General features: G+C 36.9%; 1 protein-coding gene across 1 annotated transcript in view; it reads right to left on the reverse strand.

Annotated features, from left to right (window-relative positions):
* The window catches only part of SHOC1 (shortage in chiasmata 1), a gene marked incomplete at its 3' end in the record, with an annotated part of 53,417 nt that overhangs the window by 9,261 nt on the left and 16,441 nt on the right, over positions 1-27,715 (reverse strand). The window contains exons 7-19 of the mRNA XM_082013339.1: positions 23,370-23,593; positions 22,451-22,545; positions 21,172-21,414; positions 19,574-20,026; positions 17,116-17,241; positions 15,077-15,253; positions 11,579-11,686; positions 9,707-9,894; positions 4,910-4,982; positions 3,438-3,507; positions 2,677-2,855; positions 2,080-2,185; positions 280-391 (exon numbers count right to left, since the gene is read on the reverse strand). Coding sequence (XP_081869465.1) covers positions 280-391; positions 2,080-2,185; positions 2,677-2,855; positions 3,438-3,507; positions 4,910-4,982; positions 9,707-9,894; positions 11,579-11,686; positions 15,077-15,253; positions 17,116-17,241; positions 19,574-20,026; positions 21,172-21,414; positions 22,451-22,545; positions 23,370-23,593 — 2,154 coding nt within the window. The remainder of the gene's footprint in view (positions 1-279; positions 392-2,079; positions 2,186-2,676; positions 2,856-3,437; positions 3,508-4,909; positions 4,983-9,706; positions 9,895-11,578; positions 11,687-15,076; positions 15,254-17,115; positions 17,242-19,573; positions 20,027-21,171; positions 21,415-22,450; positions 22,546-23,369; positions 23,594-27,715) is intronic.

The following is a 27,715-nucleotide window of genomic DNA, read 5'->3' on the forward strand; positions in this document are numbered from 1 at the left end:
TTATGCATCATTTAACTGTATTTAATACAATCCTATCTCAGGTAAAATGTTAAAATTCTGTGAAGAAATGTAGGTACAGGCATGAGAACATTTTAAACTAGTCAAACTGGCATAGATAGGATTTTGGAGTTAACGAATTCGGAAATAATTTGTGTCATGAAACAATGCATGAATTAAATATGATTACGAGGAAGAAAAGATATGGTAGAAGGATGCAAATAGGGCCTAGAAGTGACTCAATGCATAACAGAATTTGGACATAGCAGTTTCATTTTGTACCTGCAAAAAGAGCGCAGTACATTCGTCTATTGTCAGCACAACATATCGATCTGTACTTTCAAAGAGCCTTAAGGAGTAACTGCTGCTTCTTTCAACAAAGTTAATGCTGTACCTGAAGAAGTCAAATTACTTTGTTAAATCTCAGTTAAGTAAAATAGTAGGATTTTCTTAAAGGAAATGAAAAACATACATCTCTCAACACAATTTTTTCAATTACACAGTCTTTTCATACCTTGATCTTTCTCAAATGTTCAAGTTCATTTTAAGATACATTCGAAGAATACACATCAATGTAGCAGTGACTTATGAAATATTACTGGATTCATTCAATTATGTTGCTAACCACACCCAATACAACCTTGACATACAGCCTTTGAGTTTACAAAAAAAAAGACATAATACAGAAACTAAAATAGATAAATCAAGAAAATATACTTAGATAATCCTTTTGAGTAATTAAATGGATGTTGTATTTCTTTTCTTTCTTTCATGATTGTGCAGAACAGGGAAGGCCAAGTGAGTGACATCTCCCTGGCTGCCATCAGTATGAACCTCAGGGTTTTCAGGGACTCTTGTCTGACTAAGAGGGGAAGTTGAGAAGAGACAATCATCACATTACTTGGCCTCACCCCTAGGAAACACAAGAGACATAAACCCATATCTGCCAGCAGTTAAGTCCTCTAGAAACTTGTATGGACAGTCTATTCAGACATTAACAAAAAAGTGAACTATAAGCTCTTCTGAAACTATATAGTTCTTTGCTCACCTACTTCATTACTTCATCAGTGCTACGAGCTGATGAGGAGTTAGGGAGAAAGTACCAAAGGAGCTAGCAAGAAAGTACCAAAAAGCACTCCTGGGTGTTTAGCTTATGGCCAGGCTGAACAGAGAATCTGAACAGGTCGGAGTTTGAAAGTGCATGCCAAATTAAATGTTCAAATTTTAAGTGTTAAACATTTCATTTTTTCCCCTATTGAACTGTAATTAGACACAACTCAAAAATGGCTTCACAGGTGACTTGATATTGCAAGGATCAAAACTGGCAAGTATCTTCAGCAACATGCTGAAATCAGCCATCTGTATCTCTGGCACTATGTTAAGAGATGCTACTGCTCTGTCCCCTATTTCTTAAAAGTAAAAGGTACTTTTATCAGGTATTTATTATTGTGAAAGCAAAATGCAAGAAAACTATGTCAAAGAAAATAATGCACATGTGCAATGATTTACAAGCACAAAAATTTTTGTACAGGTTAAAGGGTATTCAAAATGAAGTGAATATTAGATCTGAATTTTACAAATAAAGTAGTTTTTTATTTTAACTTAGCCTCTCCTGAAAGCTGTTGTATATCAGCAAATGAGACTGTTGTTTGTGTTGCTTTTTTAGCGTAACTCCAGTAGTTAACAAAAAATCCAAAAGCAATTTTTATAAAGAATTAAATACAAAGTCTTCCAAGCACCAAGAAGCACTAAAGCAAAAAATATTTTGGGGTAACATTTTCAGGGAAATGTAGACAAAAAAGTTGTTTTGATTAAAAGTGCCAGCTTAGAATTGAAATAAACAAATCGGCCAATTCCATCTGGTTAACATCTGTGTTAATTTATAGAATTAAGCTATCAACTTAGAAAAATTATCTTCTTGTCTCTTAAAATGCTAATAGTGTAATTGCAGCAATGTACCTGATAGCCAAGTAGATGCCTACTATGTCATATAGTTGGACAAGATACATGTCCTGGAAAACTGAAAATAAATAGTTAAAATAAATAAATAAATAATATATTAAATAGGTTATTTTCACTCACTTGGACTCCAAAAGCTGAAGAATATCTGGCATATTAAGAAGACCTTCAGTTGTCAGAAATACATAAGGAATCTCTACCTCCAGAAGAAAGGAACCACAGTGATTGCCTGAAATATTTTGTATGTGTAAGATAACAGTTTCATAAGCAAAAAGCTAAACATACATTTAGGTATTTAAATAGACATATCTTTTAAAAATGCGGCTTTTATTCATCCCCATTAAAATGCTTCCATGATATGCTTTTTTTTTTCCAAATTTAAACTCTTCTGAATGTGTTTGAAATTAAGCTTTAATTTGTATTCCTTTAGATGTGCAGCAACATTGCCTTAGGATCAGGAAGGGCGGATACAGCTTGTAGTAACTGTAAACAACCTGTGCACTTGGCACAAGTCTTCTATCAACCAACATTCACTACTACATCCTGGCCAAAACTAAGCTCACACCCTAAGAAAAACATCTTCCTATCTTGCTGTATAGATAAACCAACTCTGTTTGCTTAGCTTTAGCTTTCATGTGAATGTAGCATTTTAGGGTACAGAAAATGCTTTCTTTTCCTATACCAACCCAACTGATTATTACAATTCTGGAGAGCACTTACCCATTTGTATTGTTTCAGGGAGGGTGGTTTTAAAAGTCATGTAAGTAACATTCAGATTTTTGCACAGATTTTTCCAGCAAGAGTTTTCAGAATAATCATATTCCATTACTAATGAGAAGTGTGTCCAAGGGAAGTCAGCTCCAATTTGCTGATTATGTACAATAACACAGGAATATCTACTAAGTCTTAAAAAAACAACAAAAATATTAATAAAATTAAGTTCAGGTAGAATTACCCTTAAAATAAAATAAGCACATTTTTACTTTGAAGAATTATCACTGTTTAAATTCTGTTTACAAAAAAGTATTTACCCCTCATGAATTTAAAACTGTAATTTCTTTAAAAAATAATTTTAAAATTAAAAGCTGTACTTCCCCCCCCCCCATTATCTACTTGAAGTATTCATATTTTCCTGAAATGTCATAACTGGTCTTCTCTTATGCCCTTCCCACCCACCTTTTTTTGAAACATGCGAAACAAACATGTTTTTCTACACATTTTTGTAAAAAATGCAAAAAAAAAAAAAAAGGTAAAAACATGCAACTGTGTGTTTTCTAAAAGTTCCTCTGAGCCTCACAATTCAGCATTTTACTAGAGTGTGGGTAAAATTCTCCCTTCCCAGGGTGAAGCTGTAGATCCATATTCTGAAATTTTTACTCCAGACTGGAAAGTCCCATGGAAATGAACAAAAGTAATAGAAGTTTCACTGACATTAGTCCTGAGTAAAGACTTGGTTCTCAAAAATTAAGAATTTAACTTACTTGCTAATGATATCTTTACAACCTAAAAAGGTTCCTTTCTTCTGAGAATTCAAATCCATAGCTTTCAAACCTGCGTAAAAGTATTAAAGCTTTAATCAAAGAAATTATACTCTGCAGTTATGAATCAATGCACAGCAGTAAGCAGTAAAATGTGGAACAACACAGGATATTAAAATGTTATGCATTACATTGTCTATCTTGATGAAGTCCTACACAGTTTCAGTTTGTGTTGCACTGGTGGGTACAATGATTTAGAAACTTCCATTTTTGAACTCAAGGAAAAAGTAATGCAAACGAGTTTCATATCTCACAAACTCACAGCTCGATTACCTTAAAATGAAAAATTAAAGGCTAGTGCAAAAGGAAGCATCTTTTTTTGCCCCTTTATAAATTAAATTGCTTTACACTCTTTGTACACTTCAAGCTTTACAAGTATGACTGGAAGATGTAGCTAAGAAGGTACGTTTCTGTAACACAAATGCCTCTCTTCAAAAGTTTAGTTAGTTGGACTGACCTGTGTTTGCAACCAGTCTTAAGATCGTAAAAGAAATAAAATACTTTTCATTAAATATTATTATTAGTAAAAGCATTGTGAACCTGCCTCCTCCTTTTCAAAACATTCTAAAAGACAGGCTTTCTTTTTTAAGAGCACAGGAAATTTAACTTTATTTTTAAAGGCAAAAGAACAATACAGTACATGACACTTGATAAGGTTCAAGCAAGTAGGAGTTACAAACATGGGTTTTAAAAGCAATATGAAAGCAATCAGTGGCTTGCTCTAAACATAAGTACAGGCTCAAATAAGCATCTTCCTGAAACATGTTTTTTTTACAAGTTGAATCTGTGACATTGAAGAAGCTGTTGAAACTGTTGCTTGTATCAGTGAGGGGCTGGGATATTGGAAATAGTATTTTTTTTTTCTTGAGTTTAATAGATTGCTACAGCTTATGCTTACATATTTAGCAAATTAGTAAACAAGGTCAGCAACAGATGGCTAAAGGAAATCATGATCTGTATCTAACTACTCATTTAAGGTTTTATGCTAGGGACCTTAGTTAAGACTTATAAATTCTAACCGCTCTTAATAAGCTTGCAAGGAAGAAAACCTGTGACTGCTGATCAGCTAAGAACAAAGAGACAATCTGACCAAGACAACAGATGCCATTATAATTAGGCAATGGGCTGTCCACATCTCCTTTGTGTTCTGTTAAATAAATCTTTGACGCGACAGATGAACTATCATTCTCTTGCAACAGAAAACATCTTAATCAGGGGAAAATAAAATTACATGAAAGAAAAAAGGCTGATGGAAGAGTTAGGAAACAGAAAACTGTAAGAAAAGTATATAGAGAGGCTCCTGATGAGAAGACAAGGAAGAAACACCTGCAAGAAGTACACAAACAGGAATGCAGCAAAGCACAGAATAACAGCCATTTTTTCTTTCAAAAATACACATAAAAATAATTATTTACCTTCTACTCTGGATAAAGTGTGAATAAGGGCAGCTTTTTCTCTCTCAGAGTCCATTCTTGTTATGATTAGTATCTGGAAGAAGACAAGTAAAAGAAACTCTAGTATTGTAAAAAAATCCTTCTTTCAGCCTGCATACATCTTTTTCTCCTTTGCACAGAATGCACGAGATTGACTAAGCAGGTGGCAAAAATGGAAACTTCAGACTTTTCCAGAATGACAATCATAGAATATCTCAAGTTGGAAGGCACCCATAAGGATCACTGAGGACAACTCCCTGCTCTTCACAGGACTACCTAAAACTAAACCATATGACCAAGAGCACTGTCTAGATGCTCCTAGAACTCTCACAGGCTTGGTCCTGTGACCACTTCCCTGGGGAGCCTGTTCCAGTGACCGATCACCCTCTCAGCCTTTTCCTAATGTCCAGTCTGAACTTCTCCTGATGCAGCATCATTCCATGTCCTCATGTTCTACTGCTGGTCACCAGGGAGAGATCAGCACCTCCCTCTCCACTGCCTCCAAGTGAGGAAGTTGTAGACTGTCACCCCTCAGCCTTCTCCAAGCTGAACAAGTGACCTCAGCTGCTCCTCCTAAGTCTTGCCCTCGAGGCTTTTCACCGTCTTGATTGCCCTCCTCTGGACACACTCTAATACTTTGATGTTCTTCTTATATTGGGGCGCCCAAACCTGCACATGGCACTCAAGGTGGGGCTGCAACAGTGCAGTGTAGAGTAGGACAATCACCTCACTCGACTGGCTAGCTATGCTGTGCTCGATAAACCCCAGGACACGCTTGGCCCTTTTGGCTGCCAGGGCACATTGTTGACTCATATTCAACGTCAGCCGTCAACCCAGGAACCCAGATCTCTATCCACAGGGCTGCTCTCCAGCTTCTTGTCCCCTAGTTGGTGTGTATAACCAGGACTGCCCCATCCCAGGTGAAGAGTCTGGCTCTTGCTCTTGTTAAATTTCATACGTCTCGTCATTGCCCAGCTCTGTAGTCTATCCAGATCTCTCCGTAAGGCCTCTCTACACTTGAGCGAGTCCACAGATCCTCCTAATTTAGTACCATTGGCAAACTTAAAGTACATTCAACTCCTGCATCCAGATAATTTATAAAAACATTAAAGAGAACTGGCCCTAAAATTGAGCCCTGTGGAACCCCAGTGGGGACTGGCTGCTAGACTTATTTAACCCCACTTACTATAACTATTTGGGCCTGACCTGTCAGCCAATGGCTCACCTAATGTATTATGGACTTGTCTAGCTATGTGCTGGACAGTTTATCCAGAAGGATACTGTGAGAGACAGTGTCAAAAGCTTTGCTAAAATCCAAAGCCACCACATCCACTGGCTTCCCTTGGTCAACTAGATGTGTGACCTTGTCATAAAAGGAAATTAAGTTGGTTAAGCAGGACATTCCCCCCACCGGCTATGAACAATGACTGCATTCTCTCTCAAGTGTTTTTCAATAACTCCCAGAATAACCTTCTCCATAATTTTACCAGGCACTGAAGTGAGACTGACAGGCCGGTAATTACCCAGGGTATTTCTTCTTGCCCTTCTTAAAAATTGGGACAACATTTGCCAGCTTCCAGTCGACTGGGACCTCTCCAGGCTCCCAAGATCTTTGAAAAATAATGGGGAGAGGTCCTGCAATGACATCAGCCAGCTCCTTCAGTACCCTGGGATAAATCCCATCAGGTCCCATAGATTTACGTGCATCCAGCTGGAACAAAAAGTCTCAAACAAGTTCAGGGTCGGCTGGGAGTTTATCATCCCCCCAGTCACAGTTTTCCAACACAGGGCTCTAGGCGTCCCAGGGTCCGTCATCAGTGTTGAAGACAGAGGCAAAGAATGCATTAAACATCTCTGCTTTCTCTACATCCCTATTTGTGAGGTGACCGACCTCATCAACCAACAGACCACAGTGTTGGTCAGCTTGAACTCTAACTGAGCTTTGGCCACACAAATTTTCTCCCTACAGTGGCAAACAGAATATCTATAGTCCTCCTGTCCTTGCTTTCAATGTCCGTATGCTTTCGTTTTCCACCTAAATTGTAGAAAAAGATCCCTGCTCAGCCAAGCCAGCCTTCTGCCCCACTTGCTTGACTTCTGACGCTTTGGAATTTTCTGCTCTGGCTCTTACAAAGGGACCAGCATTCATGGACCCCATTACCTTCAAAAGCAGATTCCCTGGGGACCTTAGTAATTCCTTCAGCAGCCCAAAGTCTGTTCTCCCTGTATCCAAGGTTGAAGTTTTGCTGGCATTTTTCTCCTATCACCAACAATTTGAAACTCAGATGTATGTGTGCATTCTTACAAGAATTGGAGAAATAATATTATAGAAGACATCAGATTCAGCATTCAGTTTTATGATCAAAGCTCTTCTAGGAGAAAACTTAAACTGGAATATATTATTCAAAGTAAAAACCCTATTTAAAGGTATTATCTAAAGACATTATATGACATTATTACTGTTGCACTAGGCAGATTATTACTGTTAAATTAGAGGTATTATCCCTATGGAGGCAAAACTTAAACTGAAGGTAGCTAGAATTCAGCCTGCAAGACGGTGATGCACTGGAGGGATATACTAGAGGTACTGATGAACTAATTGGAAAGATTTTCCAGAACATAGATGGAATACACCAAAGTGTTCCTGCCAGAGACCACTTATCTCTGAGACTGCTTAAGATGAAAACATTGAAAAGGATTGGAATCTACCAAACTGACATAGTTTTAAAAAAGAGAAATCTCTACCAGAGAAGGTAGTGATTCTACTTTGTCCTCCATTTCAACTAATACAAACTGAACTTGTGCTACATAATCAAAGAATGTAAAAAAGAATATGTACCTACATACAGGATTTACACCATACTTTCAGAGAGGATGATCTCTGGACTTTTATGCCATTGTATAGACACTTTTCATGGTGCACACAAGATTTTTAAGGAGGCACATGGCATTGTCTAACTCTTAAGACTTACAGATGCAAGATAATTATATATGTAGATATTAATAGTGTGTTAGATCATGTCAGAAAAAACTTCTGGATATTGGTCAGTCTGACAAGCAGATTGCCACTTCCATATGTTGGTGCACAGAACAGCCACCTGACAACCCACTGGCTCCTTTCAAAGCAGTTTTGGATAAAACATTATTGTTATCATTACACATCATTAGCTAGATGACTTTTTTAGTCATGTTCTATCTAATCATGAGTACAAAAGATGATGAAACAAAGAGTAAAGTTCAGTTTATTCTATTCCACTAGCAACTTCTTGCTTACAAAGAAAACATCCCATTATAATCCTGCATCAGTAACAATTTTGGCTAATAAAAGAATAGCCAGATTGTCATATTTCACATCATATTAACTGATGTTTGTGTGATATGATAGAACAGGAAACAGCTTATTCAACTTATACAACTTTTACTTCTTGTTAAAACTGGACTACTCCTGGCTATTCTGGCTCATTGAAAACTACCTCTGAATGTTAGGGAACAGTAAACAATCTTATAATTGTGAATAAAATCATATATATTCTTACATTGCATGGGTATATGTGCATGACCTTAAGTTTAAGTCAAGCAAGCAAGTCAAAACTCAGGAGAGTTCCAGTTAAAAATTTTAAAAAATCATATCTAGCAGAGTTCAGAAGAAAAGCAAAATTGTCACTGAGTTGACATTAAGATGACAAAGTTGTCAAATGTCTCCTAGTATAGCATAATACTAGTATCACAAAGCAAAATTTGTTACTCTTAAGAAGAAGAAAGTAATGCTGAAATCAGCTTAGAGGGTCTGTTGAAGGACAGACACCAAGACAATCAACACTATTTTGTTTTGGTTGCTTCATTTCCATTTTAAATTCTAAAAGAGTGTACATCAAGCTATTATATTTTTCTTCTCAGAAAAATTTAACCAAAAGATGTTCAGCGCTCTTAGTGCAACTCTTAACGGAAATAAAAGAACAGGAAAGCTCCAGGAAGTGAAGTATGGAAAGAAGTTAAAATAAACAAAAGTAAGCTTGAAGATTTGTCTTTTTCAGCTGTTTGTTCAGCAGCGTAAGTTCTATTCCAAACAGGAATAGAACAGGATAAGTGATAAGTATTCTGTAAATAAATAATAAATATTCTGCAAAGGAAAAAGGTGTTTTGCACTGCATGGTATCACCCAAAATATTCACATATCCAGAAAAAAAAAAATCTTTGGCTAACCTGAATCTCCTCCACAACTCTATTCTCCATGCTATAACTATCAGTTATGGATATTTGCTTCTTATATAATTATAATGCCAGGAGATTGGCCTGACACATAGGCTAAGCAGAGGTCATCTATGGATAACAATACCCATATACTCCATGGTGTGTGTGCTCTGAGACACACTGTACACATATACAATCCTGACTTGTGCTATGATTCTCTTTGCACCAGAAGATTGAGGCCCTCAAATAAAAGGTTATAATATAATTTTCAGTAAGTGATGTGATACCATATACTTACCAGGGAAATAAAACCACCTGCAACAAGATGAAACCCTGGCAATGTTAAAACTCATATGCCTGTTAGTTCAGTCACGTTAACAGGGGGAGATCTGATCAAACAGAAATCTACACTGTTCCTGATAGAGGTCTTAAACTTTACGTTATTCTTATTTAGCAGATACTGTGAGTTGGAAAGGTAATTGTAAGACTTTCCTCAACAAACCAACCCTTGCTGCAAGACAGTATTATAACTATTCACATAGTTTGGAGCAGCTTTGTTTGCTTAGAGAAATTGTTTACATTTTTAACCTTAACACTGTGTTCCTCTCCATAATTTTGCATCCAATTTAACATTTGACAATGAAGCTCTGTTATTTTGGGATTTGTTTCATGCTTTTTCTGGCTGCTGTACTGTACAATCTTCAGCTGCCTCCAGATGTTATTCAAACAGGATTCTAAGATGTTTTTATAGATATCCTTTGCCTTGGACAAATAACCTGTTAATAAAGCAACAAAAGAAGCAACTGAAGTGACAAAATATAATTGCCAAGGTTTGTGCTTAATCTACACATAATTTAAAATTTATGTGAAGGCATCTTGCACAACAAACATGAAAATTTAATGGCTCACCAATAGGCAAGAATACTATTAATACTAATCAGGTACATAAGTGGCCTTTATAAAACTGCTGTGCCTCCTGTAGCATCTGCTCCATATGACTCCAGCTAGAATTATAGAACATTGCATTTTATAGCTGCAGAGCAGCAGCATCATTATATTTAACTAGTCTATATGGTTTATACTAAATAACAACTTTTTCTATATTCCCACTGTCTAAAGCTCTACTTCTCCTGTATTTTCACGACTCTTCATATTTCAACTATTTCTCAACTCCCAATAATGCCTTTTGTATGTAAATGGGGAACAATGCTGAGATTATTTGAAAATGCATAAGGAAAAAATACATCTAAGATAACTGTGTGATGAATCACCCAGCACAGCAGAACATCACAACAATAGCGAGGACTACAGAGCCTACTTAGGATCTGGCTCAATTTTCTAAGTTTTTTTCACATCTTTTTTACTTGTGCAGTTTCCTGTGTGAGGTGTTGCTGGGATCGGGAAGAACTGGTGCTGTGTAATTCTGAAATACCATCTAGGAGTGCTTTTGCTACAATAGAACAGCAGAGGAAGAACTGCTCATTTGTCTCCCTCCCATGCTCCTACATTGTTTACAGTAATTGTAGGAAAGAATTCTACTTAGGAATCTACTTACATATTAATTCTTTATTTTTCTTCCTACTCTTATTGCTAGAAATATTTAAGTGAATACAAAGTAATTTCTTTTCCTCACAGTTCAGTTTATGGCAGATATTTTCCATTTAGATGCTCTGAACCCCTTTATCTCCTATAAAGACAGTGGGAGCCTGACTTTCCTAGGGCATTCATAAAAGCTGACTTCAGCTCCTTATGAATCTATCCCGACAGAGCTATCTGAAAATTAACAATACATAACTATGTGAACTTGACAAACATGGCATTATCATTTCAGGCGTACAATTGGGTACAATGAATTTTCATATTCCAAATCTGAAAAGTGTAAGACCAGAAAAGCTCAAAAAAAGCTTCTGTGTGAGTCTAATGCTAAGAACTGGACTGTAACTTCAAACTCCCTGCCTCATGATACGTTAGATAGTGTTTCAGATTTTGCTTAAAATGCCCTCAGTTTTAAGTACCTCACTTACATGGAGCCTAAGAATATTTTTAGGTGGAAAGTGTTCCACATTTGCAGAAGGTGGATTATAAACAACAAAGGACCTGCCATTTTTGCATGTTTCTCAGTTTCCACACAGAAGTTCCAAGGAAAATCTGTCATTCTGCGATACAAAACACTTCCACATTATATATGTGGAAGTCCATATGAATGTTTCTTAGGCAAATCCATGTAATAACTGAGTCATGAACTGAGCATATATACTACGAAAGTACAGTCTGCAGTGAATGAAATTTCTAACGATGGAACAGAAATAAGGAAGCAAGGGAGGTTGAATATCACATTGAAGCCACACTGGAGGTACACTGATGGCAGAGAATCACAGCCTAAAAACATGAAGGACAGACTGCAGAAAACACACAAAGCACTGGGTTTCTGGGTATAATTATGCACTACTAAAAACAAACCTAGTGCAGTGTCCAAGCCACATGTTAATAGGACATCTCGAACTGTCACTAGCAGGTGTACCAGAGCAGCATGTCTGAACAGCATGATCTCCTTCTCATCTATTTTACCTTTACAAATAGAAGACACAGGTGTGGTTTGTATAAAATTTCAGAAATCACGCTATACATATGTAATCAATTTAAAAGATCCCTGTATCTCAGAATTTTCAATAAACACACTTAAACAGACATAATCTTGAAATGTTGGATCTGGTGGTCTTGGCAAACAGTTTATGATATAGCATAACTTTTCCCATGTCATCTGACCCAGAGCAAGTGGCACACAGGGAAGTGTTTTTGAAAGCTGTGTAGGGATAGATGGTGCTTGCTGGAGGACGGGTAACAGTTCCCATAGGTATGCCATTAAATCCATACTGCCTTACTGATTTTAGCAAGGCTATCTTTAAATATACATGTAAACTGATAAAGTTCCCATCTCTTGGTCCATCATATAAGCCCAGCTGTTTACATTACTATTTCCTCATCCGACTATTCAAACCACTAAATCTTTCAACAGCACTGTAACTGTAACTCCATATAACCTGTTTTCCAAACATTTCAGAACTCTTTCCAAGAAAACAAAATGGCTGATTATCCACTAATCAATAAGCATTTTTAAAGCAGCGATAACCTCAAATTGAGCTTTTCACAGAACCTTTTCAACAAATTTCAGACTATAAAAGCCACATTCTTTATGGTAAATGATTTGGACTCAGCTAGTCTTCACAAATATCATGAGAAAAATTCCTATTGTCTTCCAATAATGATCCATGTAGAGTCTTAATTTCTGTTTTTACCTTCTCCACACCTCATTGACCGTTCCTGATGAGAATCTTAACCTTCTTTGAGAAGGTAAATTTGGAGGACATCTGCTGCTTCTTGGACCCACAGAGTGAATCAAACAATTTATGGACTAACTACTCTGTTTTATGTACCCATTTTGAATAAATCTTCAAGGACTTGACTGAACAGGAAGGAATTACTAGCCTGAAGGACGAAAGCATTTTTGGGAATTGCACACAAGGAGTGATGTAGTTCATTATCTTAAGAAAGGAAATATGCAACTGCTCCTGAGTAAGTGGACTTAATAATAAAATACCTGAAAATGCTAAAAAAACGTTGCGGAAGATAATTAAAGAATAAATGACTACAGATGACCAAGGAGTTACTCAACGAGATGCATTACACAAGAAAAATATTACATAGTTTTGTGTACTGGGATCAACATAGCTTTTAATTCAAAAAGACAAGTGAAGCACTCAGGAAGGAAAAATCAAACTTATGAACACAGCTTACAGAAGAATTAGCTGGACACAGCATGGAAGACAAAGATCTTGCCACTATTCTGCATCAAAAGACAGAAAGTGACTGTTCATCTCTGTCACTGAAGGTGCTGAAACTGAAGGACTATGACCAGTTCTTGACACCAGTCACCATAAAGATTTAGTGAGGAATACAGGTCATTCAGAAACAAAGCAAGATAGTAAGAAAACACATTTTATGATGAAAGACTGGAGCATTTGGTGATATTTGGTGCAGAAAGAAAGGACCAGCAGGGGAATAATAATATTCCAATAGAGCAATACCATCATAGTAAGTGATTATTTTCTATGTTCACTAGGGGATTAATGAGAAAATGCATCAGCATACTCTGGAGTAAAGTGGAATGAGATTGGATATTGTGAAACTATTTAAAACTAGGAAGGCAATAAAGAGTGGAGAAGTAAGTTACCAGGGAAGTTTTGGAATTTTCTATACAGTGAAGAGAAATATTAATCAGGAATGGATTGGATATGTTAGAGTCTTCCTCATTTCTACATTTCTATGGACCTTCCAGCAAGAAAATTCTCATCTCCTGCTTCTTTAGTTGGGAACAAAATGCAAGATCTCCCTTGGCCTTCTCTGTCTCTTCAGTGCAGACAACAGTAGCTAAATCAGCCTGTCCTTTTTCAGTATTTTAAACCAAAAGCAAGAATTTTTTACTGCTTTCCTTAAGCTGTAGTCCAAAGGCCCACCTATTTCATATGTCAATTTTGTGTTCAACAACAGTTATTTTTATATAACAAGGGATGGGTAAATATTATCCATTCCTCAGAAAACCCTTGCCCTTAAAAGGAAGGTCCACTAGGTGACTATTTGCCTCATAAGTATTTCACCCACTAAACATTTTCATTGATTTTATTGCGGCAATTTTAGCAATTGGTAATATACCGCACAGCTAATCTACAAACAAAGAGGGCCCTGAAGTTTGAGTAAGCACGCCACTTGGCCCAGCTCCTACTTTAGACTATAGTTTTATAGCACGTGAACTGCATGTGAAAGGACATAAGTTTTCTTAAATTAATCTTGAATTAAAATGCAGACTTTTACATATTTTTCCTTGACCTTGAGAAGCAGTAGTAGTTCTCTCCATGCTTTTTTCAGCAATGTTTTCCTTTCTGCAATTCACAGATACAGATAAAGATACTAGAGTGTCTCCCTCATGTTTGTAAAGATGGTGTTTGCTTTTTTGTAACTCACAGAAATTAAGAGAACCCTGCTGCTCACAATTTTAATATGGTAATTATATAGATCACAGGCTGTCCCTCTGCAGAGACCACAAAATTTTTTTTGTTTGCCTTCTTTCTCATTTGCAATTTCATTATCATTAGTTTTATTTTGAGAAAAATACATTAAGCACAGAAAGTAATAGTTTAAGTAGCTAAAGTTTATCGCATAACTTGTGACATAATATAAAAACTTGGCAGGTAGTTTTAAGATGGCCTGCTATGTTATCCTTACAACTAGTTCTCAACTATGAGCAGTACAACTCAAAAAGTAATCCAAAATACCCAATAGCTTTCTAAATCTTCCTCAAACACAGTGTGTATTTTGCTGTGAGGTTTTCCTGCCCCTCTCTTATGCCGAAAATCTTTGTAAGGGTCTCTGATTCAGCTGGCTTTTGTTTGCATTTTTCTGGTTCTATACATTTTTCACATGTCAGATAGATAGGAGATAAATGAAGTCAGAAAGAAAACAAAATAACATGGATTTTTTTTCTCTTCATTTTTAATGGAGGCTTAGCATTTTTTATTATGCATATGTGACAAACAATAGCTACTAAAAGGAAAGAAACAATAAAAACACATAGACAGCTTTTAATTTTAAAATTTAACATAAAAATAATTGAAACATTGTTTGATATAGAAGAAATATTTCTGAAGCATATCTAAAATATTTTAAAATGAAATTCAGTTAGAATATTTTTTTTATTACAATATTCAGGTTAATAAATGTAATGCTGAAGAACTAGGAGACATTATTTTCAAAATAAAAGAGGAAATAAATTACTGTAACTCTACAAGATAAACTGCTGAAAGTTTTATCATTAATTTATCAAACATCTTGAATCTTGTACCACCAAATAAACCCATATTAGTATTGAAGATGAAAAAAACAATTTTTTTAAAAAACACATACCTTCTTTAAAACGATCACATATCACTTTCTCTTGCTGTTTTAAGAAAAATCTTGTGTGATCAAATTTAACGTTGTCAAAACTCCAATTTACAGAAGCAAGTACACCCAGATGTGTCAAATCTTTTAGAACAGGAGTGGCTGCTTCTTCCAAGAGGCAGTATGCCTGGCATTGGCTTTCTGGATAGCACAATAAACAAAACATAATAATAAAGTTTGATTTCATATACTACTACTGGACAAGAATATTCAAAAGACCTAGCAAAACACGTCTTCTTCATGAAAGCTGTAACAATAATAGAAAAACAGTTGCTCGCCAGTGAGCAGCCTGGATATTAATTAAGCTGTTCCTCAGAGCATTTCATAAAGCGATCAAACTCCATGATGAAAAGTTTGGATTTTCTACTCCTGTGACTCCCACTAAGATTGTACTATTATTCCATTGTTCTAAAGCTGCCTTTTACTTTGTAGTCTAAACTTGGACTTAGTACCTTTATATCCACTTGTTACTATAACTTCAACTTAAACAGTCCTTCTCCTTCCCTGGTATTTAACTTCTAATGTCTTTGTCTAGCAAGGCTAAACAAGGCAATCTGTTAGTCTCCTTGTTCTTTCATACTAACAGTTCCTAATAGCTGCTGTGTGGCTCTTTTACAATTCTTTCCAAATTACAACTGAATTCCGTGCTATTAGCATCCATGACAGAGCTGTCAATTGCTGAATGTGTTGAAAGGGACGTCAAATGCTTCCATACCCATTTCTTTACATTATAGTTGAGTTGATCACATCAACAAGATCGAACTCTGCAATTCTTCATTTTCAAAGATTTACTAATACTTTTCAAAAATATTTTCAACAGATTTATACAAATTATTTCACTAGAAGCTGACTTAACTTCACTTGGTCAATGCACTATTCAGATATTTTGGATTTTGGATTTTTTTTTTGGATGCCCATTGTATAATTTCTTTCAGGCATTTCTGTATTAATGTATCATTTTCTTTTAAAAGTGTATTTCTAATCATGCATCTTCAATGTTCTGCTGTTAAGTGAATCTTCCTAAGCTTTGTTTTGGCTACAGCTTGGTTTTGAGAAAGATTCTTTTTCTTCATGTGCAAGGCCACCATGGTGAAGCATACTTTGTTTCAAGGACTGTAACAGGACATTCAGTCTCAACAAATACTACTACCTTTGCAAAATGCTAATTTTTGTTTTGACTGCAGAAAAGCTTTAATTTTTTTTCCAGTTGCATTAAAGGAGTCTTGCTTCAAAATTAATTTTAAAAAATAATTTAAAAATAAGTTTATAGCTGTCATGTGATTCCCATCTCAGATGGGAATAGATAAAATACTGCTCTACATTTTCATGGGTTCTGTGAAAGAGACTCCCATTAAGCACACGGTTGGAGTGGATGCATTTCCATGGAAACCCAAACTAATCTGTGCTAGGCCTACAACTTTCTAGTACTGGAGGTGCTTAATTTGAGGCTGTAAAATACCTAGGATAAATATCTTCTACGTTTTTCTCCACCATTTCCACTGCATGAAAAAATTGTTGTCAGTGCATGCTTTTTGATACAATGCCTTGAAAAGTACAACAGCAAGAGTTCACAGGGTAAGGCTCAGTCATGTATGAGAGAAAATCATAGTGGATTACTACTGTGTCAAAGACATATCCTACCAAAATACTGCCAATCCCTTCTGTCACCAGTTCACTCATTTACTCTGTCAGAGAGAAAATGCAGAATAATTATTTGAGGGTACTGATTGGCATGAAGAGATTTCACATCCACTGATTTAGATCAGACATAACTCAAAGTCTGCACTTTTTAGTTTGCATGCAGTTGGCTTTAGTCTTAAGACAGAATTCCATAACCTGCTCTTACACCTGTGTCAAAATAAATATCCATCTAGTTAGAATGTTTTCAGTCACAGGGCATAGAGACTAAGCCTAATAATTTCCATATTTGCCTGAGTAGTACTATTTAATATAAAATTATATTGCAAAGCTATATAAATAAAGCATATCCAAAAATAGTATACCTGATGCTTGAATATCAAGTGTGACACTGTCCTCATTGTCTTGTTCTTTTTCCTCTATTCTTACAGTCTCACAAACAGAACTGTCCTCTTCATGAACATGCATATGCTGTTCTTCAGGTTGTAGCACTAAATCATTCAACCACAAGCAAACATTTAGATACAAATGTCACAAAACCAGGTCAATGAATAAGAGAACTGTTCTATAAATGACTTTACATGCAAAAATATTTTAAAATTAAGTAGTTTCTATGACACATACATTTTCTTTTCATGAACTTCTTTATTGTTTTCATGGGCTCATACAGTATGGAAAAACCATCAAGACACAAGGAGAGATGAGGGCCTGTCAGCCTTCACAGTCCAAGCAGTCAGGCATTATCATGTTCCCCTTCCTTAGGGCAGAAGTACAGAGCTGGAAAAATTAAGGAGCTGGTACTATAGCTGTATAACATAGCTCCATAGAAAAGCTAATATGCCTTTATATGGAGAAAAACCATGTATGACAGTAAATATGTTGCTGACTACATAAGGAGCTGAAACTATGAAAAATATCTCCATGAGTGTGAGTAGGAAAGGTTAGATGCTGTAAATGACCCAGAAAGAACATGGAAGATGCAAATGGCAGGGAAAAAAAGCAAGAGAAAAATTGCTTATTGAAAATAACAACCTCTCCTGTCTTATAGCTATCTTCTGCAACTTGTTAGCGTTTCCAAGTCTCCTTCCCTTCTTCCTTATAAACACTGATGCATGAGCTACAGCTTCTGCCCACAAAGCTTCCTTTGGCAACTCCGCATCTCTATTTCTGGTTGAATAGGTATTTGTATAAGTATTGCTGATTTTCTAGTTAATTTAAAAAAACCTTCCTGATTTTGAAAAGCTATACAGGGTACAAAATTGGATCAATGAACTGTTTCTACTACTTCCCTCCTGTGCATTTTCTGAACTAAGTATTATACAGAATGACATCTTTAAAAAATAAACCAAACAACAAAGACAACAGAGAGAGAGTCCTACAAGCAGTGCCGGCATTTCTTATTTTCAGTTAAATTTAGAATGACCCTTAATAAAAACTTTTCATTATTACAAAAAGTATACAATAATTTACATCATTTCTACATCAATATGGTAAGACCTATACATTTTAATAGGTTCTCTATATATCAGACATAACTGATCTGCAACAGCGGGGTCTACCTGTAAACATATTCTACACTGCATTTAACTTACTTGGACCTCCACAGCCTATTTGTAAATGTAACATAGCTTGTCTTTCAATACATTTGGATTCTTGTTTGGCAATGTAGTTCTAGTCGAGTTCACTAGATGGTAGCATAAAACTTCAGTTCAGGTACCTTGATCTACTTTTAAAATTGGGGTTGTTGCTTTCTGAGGCCATGGAAGTGTTTTATGCATGTCTACCAGTGTCAGTAACAGATTAAATCTACCAAGAAGTAATTTCCTCCAAAAGGTTACTTAAGCTTGCAATTAAATATTCCAATAGGAATTATCTCTGAAAGCTTTTATGTAACAATTTTAAATTTTTTTCTTTTTTTTTTTTCCCCTGGGACATCTAACTGAAACACAGATAAAAGTTGTTGTCAAAGTTCTGCCATACAAGTCCAAAAAATGAAAAATATTCTTTTTAGTACAACTTTATCCTGAAAAGTGAATCTGGAAATATGTCACTGTCTCCCAATATTTTGTGTCACAAATATTTGTTTTTTAAAGCAAGTAAGCACTTTCTTCTACTTCTTTTCCCTCTCCGCTATTTTTGCATTTCTGCAGTGCTCAATGCATAGCCTGAGATTCTTTCATAAGCATTGTCATCAGCAAGAACAGGGCTACCAATAACTTTCTGTTTTCCCTAAGACCCGTTCCGCGTCGTTGTTTGATGGGGTTTGCACCAAGGTAACTAACGGGCTCAAATGGTTCTTTCCATAGAAGAACTTTAACTCTTGTTCATTGTCTAGGCTATGCTGGTTCTACAAAAGTAAAAGTATTGATAATTACTATTTGATAACTACAATTAATTTGATAACTACAGTTGATAACTACTATTTCTCCAAAGAGGCCAGAAGATCTGATTCAGAACATATGGACAGAAGAGATATGAAGCAAGTACCATTTAGAGCTACTTTGTCAGAATAGGAATAAACTCATATATTTATTTTATTAAAAACAACTTCCACCACCAAAAAAACCCCTGAAACCCAAAACCAAAGCACTCCCCCAACCAAAACAAACAAACAAAATCCACTAAGATATCTAAAGGAAAAAACAAAAGGTAAGATCCTTAGCTGAAAATTCAACTACATTGAAGATCATAAAAATATTACCACTGACTTCAAAGGATTTTTTCCCCCATAAATCTACTAGCATGAACTAGCATCTATTGTAACCGGTATAAGAGAGCAGAATTCAACCTGGGAAAATGGCAGAATAAACTGGGTTTACATACCTTTTTCAGGACTAACCACATCATCTTTTTCTTCTCTTTGGGTGAGTGTACATTTAGATCTCAGCATGATAAAGTCGCTCAGATCAGAATCACAGTTGTTCCATTTTGTAGCAAGTGCAAATGATGCAGGCTTTTGACTACTGGTTGAGTTGTCTTGTTTAGAAGACACGTCTTTACAGCTTACCGATTCAGATGATTTGGGAGTATTCTTTTCTTGGTTTAAGAAATAAATTGTCTCTTCCACCTTACTCTTTTTTATGCTTTCTCCGCTAAGGTCTTTCACAGACATATTTGTACTGTGAATTTTGGTAGATGATGCAGCACTCTCATGTGGGGAAAAGTACTGCCTTTGAGTATGGGGTGACATGTTAAGATTAACTACTTTGTCCGACTGATGCCTTTCAGCAGAAAGCAGCTCCTGGTTTGTCACAGAATTCTTCTCTTCAAGCCATCCTAAAAAATAAAATTTAATTTCTGTGCTGCAATATAGATTTTTTTTCTTTTCTTTCTCCTGTTTGTAGTTAACTATTTCGGATAATTATAGAGAAAGCATTTTTTCATTTCTTTTTTCTGCCTTCCCAGATCATTAGAATCAGCTTTTAGAAAATTTGTACTGATTAGTCCTAAGTAAAAATGTACAATGTTGAGAAACAGAAGGCCATGCTACTGTTTGGAGAAGTTTTTGCCATCTGTGTGGTGCTTACTGGTGTTAGATTTCTAGGAAGTGGGACGCAACACATTTCATTAGGAAGAAATATTAAAAGATTAACAGATTTTTTTTTTTTAGAGGAAAAGAGAGAAGTAAAGCATGCACTTAGCTCCCTCTAAAGATGAGCTTCAATGGAACTGTTATTTTTTACATTGCTGCTGCATATCCGTATTAAACACTGTAGCGAAACACTTTACGGTATGTAAAAAGCAGTTAAGTGGAAATGTTTTTTTCATGAGTGATGCCTATTTGTTTCACAATATATCATGTTATTATCAATCCTTGGAGTTCTACAACCACAACTGGTGCCTTGCAGTCAGGCCATAGTCATATAATAAAATTTAAATAACTTTTTGCATTTTCTGTTAAAGTTTGATTATAAGTATGCATAATGATCCATGACAAATTCTGAAGTTTATGAGTGGTTTGCATTTGAAACCATAGCCAACATAAAAAAACCTCTGGAGAGCATCACAAAATAAAGAATTTTCACTGTAACATACTCTCCCTACTGACCTTCTGCAGATAGGACTATATGGGTAAATATTGCAATGCAAAAGTACTATTTGTAAAGAAATGCTCCTGTATGAAACTATTTTATTAAAAAATAGTATGGTTGGTGAAGGCTACTTTTCATCTGCACATTAATAGAAAAGATAACTGTGCAGTTGAACATTTTTGTTCCTACAGCTTGTTCCAAGTCTGTGAAAGTACACCTTAATGGTAGTGGTGTTGCTATTTCATATTGCTATAAAACATTTTGTTCCTGAGAATAAGAAATCTTCCATTTCGTTCCTTCTTGGAGATATGTAACTGTCACTCTGTGATTCTCTGTTAAGGTACCTATCTTTGCCTTTTTGTCACTTTGCAAAAAAAAGATGATACTTACTTTCTAACTGATACGATGTAAATCGTGTGAATGTTTCTACTTCTGTAAGAAGCAAACTGTTTGTATTACTATTGTCCATATTTAATTGCTCCAAAGCTTCTATGGAGACTGGATTTAAACCCAAATGAAGCCACCAGCCCTCCTCTAGTGAGCTGAGCATTGGTGCTTCTACCTCAGCTGGTAGCATTTCCTTTAGTTCTGTAAGTGAATGACGCTCATATGCAAGTTTAACAGTCTGATGCTCTACAAAAACAGAAATCAACATATAATGTTAATAATATAGAAACATGAAAACGAAATATAATTTTGGAAATGAAAGCTCCCACGTACTGATGACCTACTACATATATCCATTGTTTACACTTCTATTTGTAACTCAGTGTCCATTAATAGACTTAAAAGCAAAGCAGCTAGTGTTAGTAGAGCAAATGTGCTTTTTACTTATTGAGTGTATGAGTAACTGGCAGGTTAAATTTTTTTCAGATCTATGTGCAGCTGCATTACTAAAGTCACAAATAACTTTGTTCATTATCTGTGGATTTACTTGTAATGCTTACAAAGACTTAACATAATCCTTATCCTTAACATAATTACCTGAAAAAAAAAAAACCCTGAAATAGTAATGAGCCTACCATACAGTATTTTCAACTATAAATGAATGTACAAATGAATTAGACAACGTAACAAGTCAATAGACATAACTTAATCCTAAAACTTGTAAAATGAAGGCAAATAAAATGAAATGAAAGAACAGCGGTAATGCATATTCTGGTGCTGTGAGAAATAACCTGCAGCTTATTTTGGTTTTGTATATTTTGCTTCCTACCATGAACTCTGCTCTTGTCAAGTTATAATATTATTTTCCGTTAGCAGTGCTTTTCTATTGATTGATACACATTTTGAAACATTACTTAAGGAAAAATATCTCACGGAAAAGAGTTCAACAGATTACCAAGTTTCAGTTACCACAGTTACTGAATACAATTAGTAGTAGTGAACTGAACATCTTCATAACGAAATAAAACTCTTGCTTCATTCAAATTACCTCCATAGAAGGACACATGACATACCAACTTTTATGTTGCCATACTGTAACTTTTTATATGTACTAAAAGAATTAGATAATCCAAACTTCAGAGTGTTACATTAACTGGATAAACTTCAACGGCTCAAAAGGTGTGCTCTGTAATATAACATTATCTTTTTTGCTATATTTCCTCCATGTGCATGGAATTCTTCAACATCAATTAGAAAGTGACCATCAATTAGAAATCCTTACCGACAAGCAAAAGAGAGTTCATATTATCCCGATACTTCTCTGATTGCCATACGAAAGAGTCTAAGTATTCCCTGGAGGTCTCTGTAATCAAAATCCTATGAAGAAGATAAAACAAGACTTGGAGGTATGAAGTTTAACAACATTATCTCTTGAATTTTGATTTATATAAAACTACCTTTTAAAGAGCAGCTTTCTCTCTACATTTTCAGTTCGTTCATTCATTAAAATTTTTTCTTGTCCTTATAGAGGGTCACTTCATGCAACACCAGGGTGAACAGGAAGGAGTGAGAGAAGCCATCAAGGGTGGTTCATAAAGTAAGTGGCACTGAATGAGAATTCTATCTAGACTATGGTTCCCTCCCCAAAAGGATATCCAAATTATTCGTGTATGCAAGAAAGATAGCAAGGCAAAAAATGTTAGTCTCAAAAACAAGATGAGAAGGAAAGAATGAAGCAATCCTTATCCTCTGTCAGCATGAAAAGGCTTAAATTCCATTGTTGGGTGATACCCCCAAAACAGAGACAATACTTTCTTCTTCTGTCTCTTCTGGAGATTTTGTAGGTGATACTTGCTTAGCATAGGTGTTTGCCATATGTATAAATATATGCATATACACATACGCATACTTGCTATATACATACATATTTACTGTTGCCTACTCCAAAAAGCAGATTGGATTTTCAGGCTATTAAGTCCCCCAGGAGAAAGAGGTCTACAGTAGTGACTGTCACTTCCTTTCAAATTCCCCTGAAAAGCCACAGGTATGGATCATGCACAGAAAACACAAAATATATGCAGCTGTCTCAAAGAACATAACTACCCATTCACAAATAGGCTAAAGTTATTCTTGCACTAATTTTGAGGATTTATGCTTTAGAGGATTTATGGCAGGATTTATTACTACAAAGTTTTCATTACCTGTTACCAGAAAGAGGAATAGGTTCTTCCTGAAGTCCTGTGCACAGAAAATTAACCCATGATCTTCGTTGTCTGCATGGAGGAGTTAAAGGTACTTCCATTTCATCTTTCAGATATGGGACATATTTAGCTTGAAATTGCATAAAGCCACATCCAAAACAAAAAAAAAAATCTAAATCACAAAGCTGCTTGTGAATGAAACACTCATACTTAGGAATTTTACACTAGTGAATTTTTGGATTAAAATACAAAATATTTTCATGGGACAATTCACTATTTAAGCAATAAACCCCAAATACTTTACATTTAATTTCCAGAAAGTTTGAGCGTAATAATGTGTAGATGACATTCCTTTACTCGTTCTGTAATGTAGTTCTGGCTACATATTCTTCCCATGTAAGATGATTTTTATAATTAAATCACCAGGTACTATGGCTGAGGTTTTGATATTAAGTGTTCATCCCTGTTGGCCTTCTTAGATGGTTTCCACATAAATGAAGTTATTTAGATGAAAGAGAGACTTCAGACAATATTGTGCTGGCTGTAACATTTGGATGAGTGGACTCAGGAACTTCAGAAACAGTCAGTCAGGGTTTTAAAGACAAAATTACTCTTTCAAGTAGAATTAGTACTCATTGCGATTTCTAGGGATGACCACTGAAATTAATTACACCACTGGTCTTTTTAAAGCAATATACAAACAAACCTGGCATGCTAAAAGTCCCCTGCAAGTCACTTTTCACCTCTTTTTTGCCAATCATATTAAATGTGGACATTTTAATGGATTATTGCTTTTTATTCAAATCTAATAAGGAATTTGCAACTTCATTGATTTTGGAGTCATTCCGTAAAAACTGTCTGTTTACACGATTGCCCGGGTGCTCATCTCTCTGGCATTCTTCTAATAATACTTTTCATTAAGCTTGACCAGAAAGCAGAGGTCACAAAAAACACAGTTCCTCCATGTTCTGTGAAAACTAACAGCCAGAAAAATTGTAAGTAAATAAGTGCCTCCATAAGGAAAAACACTTGTAACAAATGCCCTATTCATTCCAACAGACAGTAAGCAACTGCAATCGTCTTATACACATTGTTTGGCCAACTGGCACACAGCAGGCTATGAATCAGCCACCTGCGCAGCTGCTTACAGCTGCTCCTTGTCTGACCTAACAAGCAGATTGTATGGCAGGAAGGATAAAGGACAATGTTAGAAAGCCAGAGAATATACAGTACACATTGGGGGAAAAAAAAGGTAAGAAGGAAAAGTGGTTACAAAAGAAAGAAACAGACTTCCAATCAGTACAATTTCTTTCCCATTTACTTAAAACAAAAAAAGCTCCATGAATTTCTGCTGTGAACTTCAGCTCACAAACTGTTTTTTGTGGTGAGAAACAAATTTAACACTTTTCTTTGAATGGGACAGGAGTTAATCTCAGGACAGCAAAAATTCCTGACATATCTAAAAAGAACCATTATTTCTCTTTGAGCAATACTGTTCATATTCATTCTTGTCTAGTTATTTTTGCCTTTGAGAATGGAACACTGACCAGCTACATTAGTTAAACTCTGCCTACACTCAGGTGCCGTTCCCCTTCTCAGAGCATTAATGATGGAGTGACTTCTCTTGTCCCTCAACCCCTTTATCAGTAAACAATCTCCATAGCTAGCAGGAGAGGAAAGCAAACAAATATTTACAGAAAATGGCATTACTTTTTGACTGTTTCTTCTCTGAGTTCAAGCAAACATATTTAACTTCTGGTAACTTATAAATAGCAAAATTAATTAGAAGGAGAAGAATGTAGGGTATCTCTGCTGAAATTTGACACCCAATACAGGAACTTCCATTAGCAAGCAATGTCTTAGCAGTGTATGTACAGGTTTGCAGGTCTCTGTCCTACAGATCTCAGCATATATAGTGAATCTACACCAATGCACGCAGCATGGATAACAAACAGGAGGAGTTGGAAGCCACTGTCCAGCAGGAAAACTACCATGTAATTCCAGTCACAGGAACATGGTGGAAATACTCACACAACTGGACCGCTGCAACGGATTGCTATAAACTCTTCCTAAAGGATAGGCAAGGAAGGAGAGGAGGTGTGGCAGCCCTGTATGTTAGGGAGAGTTTTGATTGTCTAGAGCTTAATGATGGTGACAATAGGGTTGAGTGTTTATGGGTAAGAATCAGGGAGAAGGCCAACAAGGCAGATATCATGGTGGGAGTCTGTTAGAGACCACCCAACCACGATGAAGAGTCAGATGAAATATTCTATAAGCAGCTGGGAGAAGTCTCACAATCGCTAGCCCTTGTTCTTGTGAGGGACTCAACTTATCAGATGTCTGCTGGAAATACAATACAGCAGAGAGGAAACAATCCAGGAGGTTCCTGGAGTGTGTGGAAAATAACTTCCTAACAGCTCATGAATGAGCCAACTAGAGAGGGTGCCCTGCTGGACCTGTTGTTTGTGAACAGGGAAGGACTTTTGGGTGATGTGACGGTTGGAGGCTGTCTTGGGCACCGCGATCATGAAATGGTAGAGTTCTCAATTCTCATAGAAGTAAGGAAGGGGAGTCAGCAGAACTGCCACCTTCGACTTCTGAAGGGCAGATTTTGGCCTGTTTAGGGGCCTGGTTGATGGAGTCCCTTGGGAGGCAGTCCTGAAGGGCAAAGGAATCCAGGAAGGCTGGACACTCTTCAAGAAGGAAATCTTAAAGGTGCAGGAGCAGGCTGTCCCGATACGCCAAAAGACAAGCTGGTGGGGAAGAAGACTGGCCTGGCTGAACAGAGAGCTTTGACTGGAACTCAGGAAAAAAAGAGAGTTAATGACCTTTGGAAGAAGGGGCAGGCAACTCAGAAGGACTACAAAGATCCCATAAATTTATGCAGGGAGAAAATTAGAAGGGCCAAAGCCCAACTAGAACTTAACCTGTCTACTGCCATAAAAGACAATAAAAAATGTTTCTATAAATACATTAGCAACAAAAGGAGAGCTAAGGAGAATCTCCATCCTTTATTGGATGCAGGGGAAACATAGTGACAAAGAATGAGGAAAAGGCTGAGGTACCTCAGGCCTTCTTTGTCTCAGTCTTTAATAGGAAGACCAGTTTTTCTCCGGGTGCCCAGCTTCCTGAACTGGAAGACAGGGATGGGGAGCAGAGTGAAGCCCCCATAATCCAAGGGGAAATGGCTGGTGACCTGCTGCACCACTTAGACACACACACAGGTCTATGAGGCCAGATGGGATCCATCCAAGGGTACCAAGGGAGCTGGCAGAAGTGCTCACCAAGCCACTTTCAATCATTTATCAGCAGCCCTGGCTAACCAGAGAGGTCCCAGTTGACTGGAGGTTAGCAAATATGATTCCCATCTACAAGAAGGGCTGGAAGGAGGATCCAGGGAACTACAGGCCTGTCAGCCTGACCTCGGTGCCAGGGAAGGTTATGGAGCAGATCATCCTGAGTGCCATCATGCGGCACACAGAGGACAACCAGGTGACCAGGTCCAGCCGGCATGGGTTCATGAAAGGCAGGTCCTGCTTGACTAAGCTGATCTCCCCCTATGACAAGGTGACCCACTTAGTGGATGAGGGAAAGGCTGTGGATGTTGTCTACCTAGACTTTAGTAAAACGTTTGACACTGTTTCCCACAGCATTATCCTGGAGAAGGTGGCTGCTCATGGCTTGGACGGGCATTCTCTTTGCTGCATAAAAAACTATCTGGATGGCTGGGCGCAAAGAGTTGTGGTGAATGAGTTAAACCCAGCTGGCAGCCAGTCACAAGCGGTGTTCCCCAGGTCTCAGTTTTGGGGCCAGTTCTGTTTAATATGATCTGGATGAGGGGATTGAGTGCACCCTCAGTCTGTTTGCTGACAACATCAAGTTGGGCCAGAAGTATTGATCTGCTTGAGGGCAGGAAGGCTCTGCAGAGGGATCTGGACAGGCTGAATCAATGGGCTGAGGTCAACTGTATGAGGTTCAACAAGGGTAAGTGCTGGGTCTTGCACTTGGGTCACAACAACCCCATGCAATGCTACAGGCTTGGGGAAGAGTGGCTGGAAAGCTGCCCGGCAGAAAAGGATCTGAGGGTGCTGGTTGACAGCTGAATATAAGCCAGCAGCATGTCCAGGTGGCCAAGAAGGCCAATAGCATCCTGGCTTGTGTCAGAAATAGTGTGGCCAGCAGGAGTAGGGAAATCATCGTCACTTCGTACTCAGCACTGGTGAGGCCGCACCTCAAACACTGTGTTGTTTTGGGCCCCTCACTACAAGAAAGACATTGAGTTGCTGGAGCGTGTCCAAAGAAGGGCAGTGAAGCTGGTGAAAGGTCTAGAGCACAAGTCCTGTGAG

This window comes from Phaethon aethereus (genome assembly GCF_964289735.1).
Source record: "Phaethon aethereus genome assembly, chromosome: Z".
Classification (NCBI taxonomy): domain Eukaryota; kingdom Metazoa; phylum Chordata; class Aves; order Phaethontiformes; family Phaethontidae; genus Phaethon; species Phaethon aethereus.